Source organism: Musa acuminata, chromosome BXJ3-3, assembly GCF_036884655.1.
Source record: "Musa acuminata AAA Group cultivar baxijiao chromosome BXJ3-3, Cavendish_Baxijiao_AAA, whole genome shotgun sequence".
NCBI lineage: Eukaryota > Viridiplantae > Streptophyta > Magnoliopsida > Zingiberales > Musaceae > Musa > Musa acuminata.
The window spans coordinates 35,875,865-35,888,697 of record NC_088351.1 but is presented as its reverse complement, the minus strand read 5'-3'; the positions used below and the strand labels follow the sequence as shown (position 1 = coordinate 35,888,697).

The following is a 12,833-nucleotide window of genomic DNA, read 5'->3' as shown; positions in this document are numbered from 1 at the left end:
ACTTTTTATCTTCCTAATCGGAATTGTGCCAACGTCTTCCACTGCCAGAAGAGGCGGAAATTACGGAGAACTGCAGCAGTGTGTTCTTGCTTCAGGCAAGAAACAAATCAACCCAAAAAATAGAGGAAAAAAAACTCAAAAATGCCAAAAGCAATCACTAGGACATCTCATGCAAAACAAATTGCTTCTGGCAATCATTTACCCCTCCCCTCCTTTTTCTGAAGCAACAGGCATTAATTAAAAAGACAACTTCAGTTTGGTTTCCTCTTCTCCGTTTGCTTCCTCGGATCACTGCTGTTGCTGCGACGACAGCTGATACAGCAGCCGCAGCTGCAACGGCACCTACTTTTTACACCACCTGCGGCCTTCACCGTGGCACCCCCTACTTGGCAAAAACAGCTATTAGCCCTGCTCGGAGCAACTGTTGGTTTTAAATCCATACCTACACTGAGCTATTACAGAGTGTTGACATTATGGGAACGTCACAAGCTAAAAGAGAGAAAAGTGCATGTTCCTGTTAGTTCAAGTAATCCTGTTCTTGATATACATATAATCACAAACGATTTGAATACTTCGACTCTCTCTTTCAATAACACCACTTTCTCAAACATGTATTTATAGAACTTATTTTAATTGCTCTCTTCTAAGACCACAGGTCACCAAGTTGTTTTCTGACTGCAGCTTTCACGAAACCAACACATTATTAAGGGGATGTAACATAGAAACACATTCTTAACAACACAAATATCTCGAAATCGGATCCACCATCAGTATGCTGGAAAATAAATTTTCAACATTGCAAAGTACTAAATGGATAAAGTAGAAATATCAACAGCTTTCATCTCACTATATCAACTCGATCTAATAAATGCCTATACAACTTATTTTGGCACTGTAGTGAGGGTGAAAGAATCTATTATCGTATTAACTCTATAGCTCAGATCTAAAAGTCCATGATGTTCAATTGTTAAAATAAAAATTTCCACTGGATTGTTGCTATTATACACCAAAAAATTTGCTTGGTTTGGTATTTACATATAGATTTCCAATTTATCCAAGGTAACCTTTTTTTAGAAAAATGTACTGGAAAAATGAAGCAAAATAGACTACTGAACAGAGATGTGGATGCCAAGCAACAAAGGAGAATATGGAAAGAAAACGAAGGCAGGCAGCAAAAATTAACCATAAAGATCAGAAGAAACACAGGGAAAAGATAAATGATAAACATCCCACTAACTACTGCTAAATTAGGCCTTCATCTCAAAAAGTATCTAATCATATAAGCATCTCTTAATGAAAATGTTATTCAAGAAAACCAAGCAAATCATTATAATAATAAATATTCGGATAACAGCACCCACTAAAATTGCAACATTTAAAATGGATTCAGTCTATCTGATGCCATCATGACATGTGGTTGGAACATTTGCAACATAATCAAATTTTCTTGTAACTTCATCAATACTATCTGACAACCTTGTGAAAACAAATGAAAGATGTTCATAACATGACCACTTTAGCATATGACAGGTAGAAGCTGCAACATCCAGCTATAACATCAATATATGCTGAATATCACTAAAAACAAGAGGCCAGGCCAACATTAAATAGTAGCATAAAAATGATGATCAAGCAAAAGAATGAGAACAAATCCACCCTACACCTATGATTCAGATTATACTAAATGATGCACTATGATGAAGACAGTTTAAAAGCCTAAAGAACTTCATAAATTGTTGAAGATTTTTCTCTACCTCATGGTTTGACCGCTTTGCACTTCAGCCCCACTAGTTTGGCAGATCTCAGACTGTGCTTTGTTCATATACAATTCTTGGTTCAGGATCTAATGCCATCAGCTTAATATTCACGTGGACAGAATGAAGCTAACCAACATGTCACTCGCATGGACCCAAGTGACAAACATCAATGCAGCATGCTAATGTATCAACCACATGGCACTAGGCAGCACACACAGATCCTAAGGACCCATGTCGTGTTGCATTTGTTGCCTTTATATAACATGTGGCATCTATAAAACACATGAATGCAACATAAGCATCACATAGATACCGAACCAGTGCTAATACATGTAAGATTTTGATGTCTATCAGAGATGGAATTAGATGCCTTCATATAATATGTAACCTCTACATGGACGACATATGATGCCTATGTGAATTTGATAAAGAAAAAACTGTTTCATGGAGGTATTTGCCAAAAAATGAACAAGAAAAACCACGGGGCCTGCCAGGAAAACAACCAAACTACAAGGGAGAAGGCGACATTTCCCCTACTTTTAGGGTGATATACAATTGGAACAGACATTGAGGTTCATCTCACACACAAGAGAGACGAAGAATTAAATTTCAGATAAGATTGTAAGCGCAAAAGAATGACTAGATTTAGTTTATAATATTCTGATCACACAGAACTACAACAAATATGGAACATGAGTTTAACAATTCCACCTGCTTCTCTAGGAAACAATTCAAGAGAGTTCTATAAACTCCTTAGGCAAACCCATGTCTGGAAAATAATATTTGGCAGAACTTAAATAAATTTGCAAGAAATGAACTTAAATAATTTTTTTTACTATATGGTCTCAGACCAAGTCCCTCTTTCATCCATAAAAATGTCAGCACAAAATGCCAAGATACTGAATTTTAGAATTTATATCCACAAACAATACATATGATACTACGTACCAGGTGGTATACTGATCTGTACAACGTACATGTTCCGGTGCTGATCCTTGGTTTAAACAATATTGAGATCTCGGTCATAGTGACTATTAGCAATAATCACAAACCAACCGCTAGCAAGACATTAAAGTCTCCTAACATTTACGGTTCACTTAGAATATCTGCACCTCTTGCATATGACATCTTTCGGTTCGAATAAGCAGTACATACAAAAGGAGGTGGCTGTGGCATCATTAGAACTGCTCAAGCTAAAGACTACTAAAAGGTCTCTCTGCGTGATCGCAGACCACCAAGAAGTTCTTCCTTTCTGGACTTTTCCTTGCTAATATATTACTGATTTAACTTAGAATATCACCAACAATTATCTCAAGAAGATCACCTTGAAAACAGTCATCAATAGGAAATCATCTTCAAGAAGATGAAGACAATTAAAATGGGTCTTCTTCTTTATAACCGAACTGTGTCAGGATTTCCCTTCTTCATTGCTTTCTTTAAGTTTCTTCCGTCACGATCCACTCAATTCGATTCCACGATGAGAAATCACCAACCTCAACCAACTTCTCACACGTTATCGAAGCAATCTCCATCGTAAGGTTTCGAAAGAAACAAGACAGCAAACCCTTAGATTCCGGTACCAGCCCTAACCCAGAAAATCACCTCGAAAACTGTCATCAGTAGGACATCATCCTCTCTGGTGGTGGAAATTCTAAGAAGATGAAGAAAATCAAAATGGCTCTTCTTCTAAATAGCCAAACCATTTCAAGCTTTCCCTTCTTGATTGCTTTCTTGGATTTTCTTCCATCAAGATCCTTTCAATTCGATTCCACGATAACAAATCACCAACCTCAACCAACTTCTTTCTCTCACCGTTATCAAAGCCACTCCATCGTAGGGTTTCGAAAGATCCAAGATAGCAAAAAAACCCTAAGATTCTGGTATCAACGCCAACCCCACCCCAGACGAACTGAAGAAAAGGCATTCCAGATCGTAAAGAAGGAAGAAACAGCGAATGCAAGATAAAAGGATCCAAAGATTACCGCAAAGAAGCGACTACCGTCCTCGTTCGTCGGCGCCGATCGAGATGGAGAAGATTTCTTTCCGTCTATTTTAACGACCCCGACGCGATTGGCCTCAGCGCCTTCTCCTCGCGATATATCTACGTTCTATATGCGTGTATCCACGTATTCGGGTAGCATAAGCCGTCTGATTGGGAATGGACGGTCACTATCACCATCGCAATGGAGGAGCATGGTCGTCTCAGGAGATATGATGAGTCACATGATCGAGTAAAGTCATGTTAGTTAGCATGATTCGTGTGGCCGAACTTCCACACGAGTTCACGTACACGTGTACGTTTCCGCGATACAAACACCTCCGTGCACGATTTACCGTATGTATAATCCCACGGACAACAATATATATATATATATATATATACACCTCAGTAAAAATGAAAATGGCAAAGCAACTTTAACATGCGGTCTTTTGCAGAGTGGCTGAGAAATCACATGCTTAGGTTCAGAGAGATCGTCCTTACGTACTGCTGCTGCAAACAATTTCCAAGGCTCCATGTCCTGTGACGCTGCGTCTGCTGCTGCAATCTGAGTGTCGCGTTCATGTTCTCCAATTATAATCCTCTCAGAAGACATCACACGGTTGTTCGCATGCTGCAGGCTAGCCATGTGTTTATTACAACCTGCATCAAAGCTTTCCTTCTTCTTCTTCTTCCTCCTCCATCTCATGCTAACTCAGAAACCAATTACGATACCATCAACAAAAAATCATGTTCAACACAGTGGCAATGCTGTTCCACTTGAACATACTAAATCCTGTCACTTGCACCAAAAGCTCAATAGAGTATGTAGCCTTTTAACTGAAAGACACAGCTGGGGATTTTTTTATGTGGACAACTTGTACTTTTTCTAATTCAGATGTTAATGTCTGGTCGAGACACATCAAAATCAGTTTTGATCGCTGACTTGCTGCCACTGGCATATCTGAGATCATAATCTTTTTATAGATATCAATCCGAGATCTTCTTTCGTAGATTATGCCGACCAAAAGTTGGCTCAAAGAATCCAATCACCCTGTTTTCTTGTTTTGCAGTAGTACATGCGGCTGATTTCTTGCACAAATGATGTTGCTTTAGTCCATTCTGTCCTCCGAATACAGACTTGAGGAAGTGAGGAGCTAAACATACAAACCATCTTATAGATGATGAGACCATGGCCACCAAAAATCCAAGCAGATTGTGGTGATCCAGGGAAAAAACACCCTCACAAATTAAATAATGTCTTCTTCTTCTTCTACTTCTTCGTTATCTACTTCTTCTTGGGATATACAAACTATAAGAATTGTAGGAATAGTCATGCAGTCACAGCAGCCGGCAAAGATGACAGGCGGAGGACCCATTTCGGCAAGAATTGCCTTCTCGGACTCCGATGGCCAGAATCGTGGGTGCTGCGATGCTCGCCGGAGTCCACGAAGTTCTTGAGCCGCTGCATGGAGAGGTTGAGTGTGTCCTCCGACATGTTGGCGAAGCAGACGCGGAACCACCCCGGTTCGTCGCAGTGGCACGAAGAGCCCGGCGAGATGTTTAGTCCCACTTGATACACTATCTTCCTCCACAGCTCCATCTCTCCTTTGAAGGTGTCGGACTTGAGCAGGTGTCTCATGTCCACCCAGCAGAACAGACCCGCGTTGCTCTCTAAGCATCTGATCCCGATCCTACGAAGCCCTTGCACGAGCAGGGCGTGCCGTTCTTTAATCCTCCTCCGGTTCTCGAGAATGTACTTCTTGGTGAACTCATCGTCGGAGAGCAACGCTGCGAGGAGGTACTGAGTCTGAGAAGATATCAGACCGAAGCTGGACATCTTCGTAGCGGCAGACACCACCGCGTCGTTGCCTGAGTAGATTGCACCGACGCGGAATCCCGGGAGACCGAGACCCTTGGAGAGGCTACACACGATGTGGACGCGGTGGGCGACGTCGTCCCTGTCCTTGATGGCCTCGGCGATGCTGACGAATTCCGGCGAGTCGAAGCTGGTGCCCGAGTAGATCTCGTCGCTGATGAGATGGATGTCTTTGGCAACGACAAAGTCGATGAGGGTGTCCAGTTCTTGCCGGGTCATGGTTGTGCCCAATGGGTTGGAGGGGTTGGTCACGAGGACTCCCTTCACCCTGAGGCCACGCTTCTGCGCGTGTCGGTGCGCTGCTTCGAGGGCCACTTTGGTGACTCGGAAGCCATTGGAGCTGGAGCAGTGGATGGGAACGATCTCAGCTCCGGTTCGCCATTTGAGGTCCCTGTCGAATCTGTCACACACAAGTTTGAGCAATGCGTGCATGCCAAGAGTAGTAGTAGTAGTCGTCGTCGAGGTTTTGCTGTCGATGCATACCCTGGATAGTATGGAGTGGGCAGAAGGAAAGCTTCTCCGGGCTCGGCAAGGCAGAACATGAGTGTCTCGTTGGCAGAAGTGGCACCAGCAGTCAGGACGAGCTTGCAGGGCTCGAAAGTTACTCTGTTTCCTCGTACTTCTCCCATGAATTTTGCCAATGCCTGCGGAAGTACGCAATGCAGGGATCGATAAGAAATCAAACCATTTCTTCTGATATGATATCCATGATTCATCTGCTTGGGTTTATAGACTTACGCTCTTGAAAGCAGGTAAGCCATGGTAGTCCTGGAACAGAGCAAGCTCCCGGAATATTAATGCGCCGTCTTTCTTGAATCCGGCGGCGTCAGGGTGGGTGTGCAGCCACGACTCGATAAGATCAAAGCAGAGCTGCAAGCATGCATGACGAGATCGTTAAGCATGGGATTAGTTTGTGTATGAGCGCAGAACTTGTTCGAGAGAGAACCAACCTGGTTCTCGGCAAGACCCATCTGAATCATCCCTCCGGGGTTCGTGATTGGATCATAGGGGTTCTTCTCGTACTCCTGCCACCCTAGGAAGTACGAGGAGTCCTGCCCATGAACGTTGCATGCTGCCTTTCTAGAGAGCAGCTTCTGATTCATTGTGGTATACAATGAAGAGAAGATGTACGTACAGAACAAGACAGAGATTCTGCCCAACAGGGATTTCGAACAGAGAGAGAGAGAGAGAGAGATAGAGAGAGAGAGCAGTGGGGTGATGCATGAATGATGGTAACCAAGCTATTTATAGAGATTTTGTGCCAGATAAAAAAAGGGCCACTTGCTGTGGCACAGAGATGAATTGTGGATTACACTGTAGGAGATCTGTTGGGACTATGATGTTGGAGAGAGAGAGAGAGAGAGAGAGAGAGAGATGTTCATAAACAAGCATTCCTATTTCGAAATCTGTGAAAGGATGTGATGCTCGATGAATTGAATAATGGAGTCTGAGAAGAACGCTAGCTGTAGAGATATGTCCACAAGCGATCGAGGAACGAGTTCATTAGTAGTGCATTCTTCCACCTCTCTGTTCCTCTCATCGATTCATTTACATTAAAATAGCGTTTCCTGCAAGCTCCAGTCGTCACCAACACACAGTTGGTGACAGCGGGGATGATCACCTCAAGAACAAGTATGGTGGTGCTGCAGCAGCGTATCAGGAAATTGGAGCCACTCAATCCTCTGTAAGATTTCTGGTCACTCCAATCCATCTCTGTGATAACGGAAGCATTCTGAAGCTGTTTTATGATCTTGACAGAAAGGTGTGCACTCCGACACGCTCGGGTTCCTTTCAAATCAATCTGCTGCAGCAATACGATGAACAGCGATATCAGACATTCTCACGACCCATTTCCCTTTCAGGTTTCTCGCGCACCACACGCCGAGCAGCAACGAAACCGGCGACCGCCGCATGTTTCGCCTCCCTGGTTTGGTGGTGTATGACTTCAGGTGACATGAGTAATCTCTTCCACTATTCAATTCATCGACAAAGCTTTGACCTGATGTTATCAAGGAAACCGGTGTCACACGCTTGCATTGCACATCCCTGAGTCAAACAGAGAAGGAGGAGTTGTGTTTGGCCTGGCAAAACAGATATAAATATAAAGAAGGCTGACTTTCCTACCTGCGTCAGCCATGGAGAGATCTTCCCATGCAGCTTCCTCTCAGCTTGGTCTTAAGTCTTCTTCGTCACCTTCCACCAGTCGGCCTTTTTTATAGGTTTGGAGTACCTTTCTGCATTAACTCAGAGCCAAGAGGACACTTTAGCTCACAGCCAGGACTGAAACAAGGATACTCTTTTGAAGAGAAAGTTGACTTTAACACTTATTATTCTACCAACTCAGCAAGACATGAGCTTCTACTACTATTATTCAAGTACCTACTCAGTATGTAACAAGGAAGACTACTGCAGAGACTAGGAAGGCATGTTGAGCTTGATTTAATGAATGCATAATGGAACTACTAACCTGTGGGATTTTGCTGCTGAAGAAGAAGTCACCAGTGTTTTGCTTTCTTCGCTGCATGAACAAAGGCCAAGGATGTCTACACGATTGCTGGCTCACGGCAAGGCTCAGAATCTGCACACTTGAAATCATAGCGGCCCTGGTTGTCATGTTGCTCTCACCATCCTTTTTTAGGCCATGACATTGCTTACTCTTCTTCCAATTCCTTTGACACGCATCAATTTTTTTCCTTGCCTGGTGATCATCCATGTAGGGGAGACTTCTTTCCTTCATCAACGACAACGACAACGACATACAACAACTTAGCAGTCCAGTGTAGCAATGGCGGATACATTTAGCAACTACATATCAGCTTCTTGTCCAAGTGAGTACAGCAATACAATTAAAGCACTTCTATTTACAACCTAAAACCATGAATCAGAATTGTCCTTTGTCTTGTGATTTTTGTTCATGTAGGCCCATATGAGCTTCAACTTGTTTGACATGAGGAGCATATGATGTTGTCCCTTGATTATTCAAACCCTTGGTCCGGTTCATAACTTTATGTTGACATGGAAAGGCTGTTACATGCTGCAAACAACTTCAAGAAGAAGCTTTCTTCACCTTGTTGATACATATTGAAGTATTACATTCTGCAAACAGCTCCAAGAAGAAGTTTTCTTCACCTTGTTGATACACATTGAACCCTCAGACACTTGTATTCACCAATGCCATTTCAGTTTGTATCTAACTTCGGTCTCTCAACCTTAATCAAACTCGAAAATCCATGAAGTCAAAAACAAGGATCTAAGGTTATTGACCCCAATACTTTCCTGGCAAAGCTCCAATTTCACCTGCCATAATTTCATCCAGACAAGAAAGGGCTCGAATCACAGGCTAACCCTGGGAAGAGAATATAACAATGAAAAGTTTGCTTATAGTATTGAAGTCAATGAACTATATTATCCATGGATTTGCTTCCGATGAAATCAAATCAAATTTGGTTTATCTCCAGCTAGCCTATAGTCACTATACTAAAAAGACAGACATACCACTTGAAACCAGTAGTTTAAGTCTTCCATTACATTCAGGTCACCTTAAGAAATTTTGAGTTTGATAAAGTTCCAGCTTGCATTATTAGCTCCAAGTTGGATCTTCGGGATCCAGTTCCACATCTCATCCACAAAGTTTAATCCACATGATGTTTAATGGCCAAACTCTTCCAATTTGGAGAATTTGACCAAACACTGATACATCTTGTACACATACAGCACAATTTATACCTTTACAAGGTACAGGAGAAGCCAAATGATGGTATCATATTCCTGGAACTTTCAGTAAATATTTCCTTTACCAAATAAGAAATTATCCTGCATCCCATCTCCTAACCTTTCCTCTCCAACTGAAAACCACAGCCAAGAATAAACTGAACAGGTTAAAGATATAACACAAACCATGAAAGATCTATAAAGCCACCACATTTTCTCAAAGATGTCAGTTTCTTATCTTCCAACTCTGCCACTAAAATGTTCTATCATTAACTAACTTGCTCTAAAAGTGTCGATAAATGATTCGGACAACTTGATACGTACAATGAAACATTTATTGAAACCAACCAAAAGTGTGCAGTGTTAAGAGTCTTAAGACTAACAGCCAGTAAGGTTCCTTATTCTGGATTCAACCCTGAAAGTATGTGGGTTTGGTGAGGTCATGTTATCAAGGCGAGTTTACTGGGCTGACACCTTACTATTTACAACATCAATAGAACTGGTTGGTTGGTTCAGGACCTTCAGGTTGACCTGATAGTGCATGTATGTTTAAAACACACATAGAAACTTGATTCTAAGATCCATAAGAAAACAAATTTATTAAACAATTCCTTGCAAAAAATGCAATATTAAATGATTCACTAAAAAAGTAAATTGTTACATCCTTGACGTGGGATCCCATGAAACAAGAATCACAATCAATCCATATCAAAAGTTCAGATGAAAAGCAAAGTATGAATAGCTCCCATGAAATTGTACCTATTACTTCTCAAAACTTCTGAATTTTTTAATTGTAGAATTTTTCACTTGAGGATCCTGAATTCATAATGAACGAAGAGGATGATGATGTAAACATCATAATAAGCCTTGCTAAGCTCATGCACTGAAGAACAGTTCCTGAACATTTGCACCTCTCAGCCTAGCCATTCCATTCGTTCACAGGATTTGGACAGTTTGATGAAGCAAAGATGCAAATTACTGTGAAAAGCTCCCGTGCAGGAGATTGTGGCACTTGTGCAGCCAATACCCTTCATAAAAACATTCATAATGGTACGTTCTTCAGTTGTTAATCCAAACCACCACTTGAAAACCAAGAAATAGGTCAGGTCTTCATATTGTAATGTTGCTCTATTCATCCAAAACATGATACCATGACCAACAACAGCCAGCTGGCAGATAACAACACTATCTGGAATAGCAATATTACTTCATACTTGGTAAAGTACTTGCCACAAGGAGGAACTGAAAAAATCCATCCTCCAGAGATGCAGGAGAAGATGCACAGAGCATGCCAATATCATCGCAGCAGGAGAGGCCTACGTAGGAATTGGAACCAGGAGGGTAGCTGGGGATGGGGCTAGAAAAAGACATTGGTATCATGAAATCAAAAAAAGAGAGAAGGCCTGCAATTAAATTGAGGCAGCCTTACGAAATCTCTATAATTGAGATTCTCACATTAAGGTGTATAGGACTCTTCAGTGTCGGGATCTAATTGACCAGAAGGGCCCCGACCCTGACGGTGACTAAATCGCTGCCTGCGACTCTTTTCCTTTTTCCTCTTCCTCTGTGCCTTAGCCTTAGCCTTTGCCTTCTCTTCAAGGTCTCTCACCCCTCGCCTTTTGTACTTTTTGAAAGTAATGTGCCTCTCCTCTGCCATTTTCCTCACCTTCTCAGTTATTTCTACTGCAATTTGCCGGTTGAACAGCTTCTTCAACCCCTTCATGAGTTTCGCAAATGTGTCAGGCTGAGGCATTAGCCCAGAGTCGAGCATATCCAAACAATAAGAGCATGCCTCTTTGACATGCTTCTTTGAGAACAAAGCATGAATCCATATAGTCCAAGCATACACATTTAGATCACAACCATTGTTCACGATGCAACCCCAAACCTCCTTTGCCAATTCAAGCTTCTCAGCTCTCAGTAGCGCATTCAGTAGGTCCTTCAAAATGCCATACTGTGGGGCGGTCAAGAGGCCTCGTCCCACCATATCTTTGAAGTATGTACATGCCTCGACCAATGAACCATGCTCGACAAACCCATGCACCATGATCACAAAAGTATCAAGGCCTGGACTAATCCCACTTGCTTCCATCTCATTCCAGATAGCAACGGCTTGTTTCAACTCCCCGAGCTTGCAGACCAATCTGATAACTATGTTATAGATGCCAAGATCAGGAAGACAGCCAGCATTGGACATTCTACTCATGAGCTCCAAGCACTCCTCCAATCGATCCTTCTTCTCATAAGCTGCAAAGATGTGAAAGTAAGCACTCGAATCAGGCCTCAATCCTTGCTCCGCCATTTTGTCAAGGAACTCATATCCTCTGTCAGTCTTCCCTGACCTACAAAACCCACTAATGAGAGTGGCATAAGTCACGGCATCCGCTGCACAATTATTACGCCTCATTTCCACAAACAGCCACATAGCCTCATCCATTCTGTCCCTCGAGCAAAGTGCCTGGATCAGGGTGGTGTATGAAACCACGTTAGGCTTGCATCCCTTCCGCTCCATCTCTTTTAGGAGCTCATACCCATCCTCCATCTTCCCGGCAGCAGCAAAGCCACCCAGCAAAGTGTTAAAAACAACCACATCAGGCTCAAAGCCAGCATTTTTCATCTGAACCAACACAAATTTAGCCTCCATGAGCTTCCCCAGCTTGCACCAGCCGTAAAGAAGCGAGGTGAAGTGCTTCAGGTTCGGGGGATACTTCTCCTTCAAGTCCTGGAAGAGAGAAGCTGCCTCCTTTACACTACCATTCTTGCAGAGAGCGTCCAAAAGGCAGCCAAAGACATGTTCGTCGGCCTCACAGCCATAGTTGGGCATTTCATCGAGCACCTCGACGGCCTTGGCGACCATACGGGCGGCGGCGAAGCGCCGGATAAGGCCGACGAAGAGGTCGGGGGTGAGGAGGTCAGGGGTCTCGCGGCGGATCTCATCGACGAGAGCCCAGGCGGCGCCGAAATGACGCATCTTGGAGAGGACGCGGACCATGGCGCGGCGGGCGGCAGGGGACGGGGGATGGTCGGGGCAGCGGGAGGCCCAGGAGAAGAAGCGGAAGGAGAGGGCGCCGGCGTCGCCGCAGCGGCCGATGACGCGTTCGAGGAGGCCAGGGCGGAGGGAGACGCCGGAGTCGCGAAGGGCGAGGTCGAGCTTGGGCGGGCGCGAGTGGAACTTGCGGAGGATGCGGTAGATCCTCTCGACGTCGGCGGAGAACTCGTCAGCGGCGGAGGTGGTGACGGTACGGCAAGGAGTATGGCTGAAGGGAGATCCAGTTACGGTGATGGCGGAGGAGAGGGATCGGAGGACGACCAATCTTCTCCAACAGCAATAGGAGGAGACCTTCTGCATTGCTTTGTTCCCCCACGCCACGCCCGCAGAGCGGCACATTCCAAGTGTGCGTAAAAAAAGGCTTAGCAATCTCTTTTATTCCATCCACTCTTATCAACCTCTTAATTTCTTTTTGCAACATATCACAATCTTTAATAAATAAATAAATAAAAAGAAAAG

At 43.4% G+C, this 12,833-nt stretch overlaps 2 protein-coding genes and 1 long non-coding RNA gene across 3 annotated transcripts; all 3 read right to left on the bottom strand.

The window, feature by feature from the left end:
- Positions 1–142: 142 nt before the first annotated feature.
- Positions 143–3,854, bottom strand: LOC135632613 (uncharacterized). The gene is made up of 2 exons (XR_010494721.1): positions 3,740–3,854; positions 143–382 (listed from the first exon to the last, which is right to left on the bottom strand). It is a non-coding gene; the product is annotated as an uncharacterized LOC135632613 (long non-coding RNA).
- A 973-nt stretch (positions 3,855–4,827) lies between these two features.
- Positions 4,828–10,222, bottom strand: MA-ACS4 (1-aminocyclopropane-1-carboxylate synthase 3). The gene is made up of 7 exons (XM_065143251.1): positions 10,085–10,222; positions 8,082–8,911; positions 7,739–7,848; positions 6,565–7,660; positions 6,353–6,484; positions 6,098–6,258; positions 4,828–6,014 (listed from the first exon to the last, which is right to left on the bottom strand). The coding sequence occupies exons 4-7, from the start codon at positions 6,715–6,717 to the stop codon at positions 5,069–5,071; spliced, it is 1,392 nt and encodes a 463-aa protein (XP_064999323.1). The 5' UTR covers positions 6,718–7,660; positions 7,739–7,848; positions 8,082–8,911; positions 10,085–10,222; the 3' UTR covers positions 4,828–5,068.
- LOC103978790 (pentatricopeptide repeat-containing protein At3g49730-like) lies at positions 9,898–12,805 on the bottom strand. The gene has a single exon (XM_009394722.3). The coding sequence runs from the start codon at positions 12,711–12,713 to the stop codon at positions 10,782–10,784; it is 1,932 nt and encodes a 643-aa protein (XP_009392997.2). The 5' UTR covers positions 12,714–12,805; the 3' UTR covers positions 9,898–10,781.
- Between the last annotated feature and the right edge of the window lie 28 nt (positions 12,806–12,833).

Excerpts from the sequence above, each read along its gene's own strand:
- MA-ACS4 (XM_065143251.1), bottom strand. The coding sequence starts at position 6,717 with ATGAATCAGAAGCTGCTCTCTAGAAAGGCAGCATGCAACGTTCATGGG. Across the intron at positions 6,485-6,564 it reads TGGGTCTTGCCGAGAACCAG|CTCTGCTTTGATCTTATCGA; the intron begins GTTGGTTCTCTC and ends GCATGCTTGCAG. Across the intron at positions 6,259-6,352 it reads GCTTACCTGCTTTCAAGAGC|GCATTGGCAAAATTCATGGG; the intron begins GTAAGTCTATAA and ends GTACTTCCGCAG.
- LOC103978790 (XM_009394722.3), bottom strand. The coding sequence starts at position 12,713 with ATGTGCCGCTCTGCGGGCGTGGCGTGGGGGAACAAAGCAATGCAGAAG.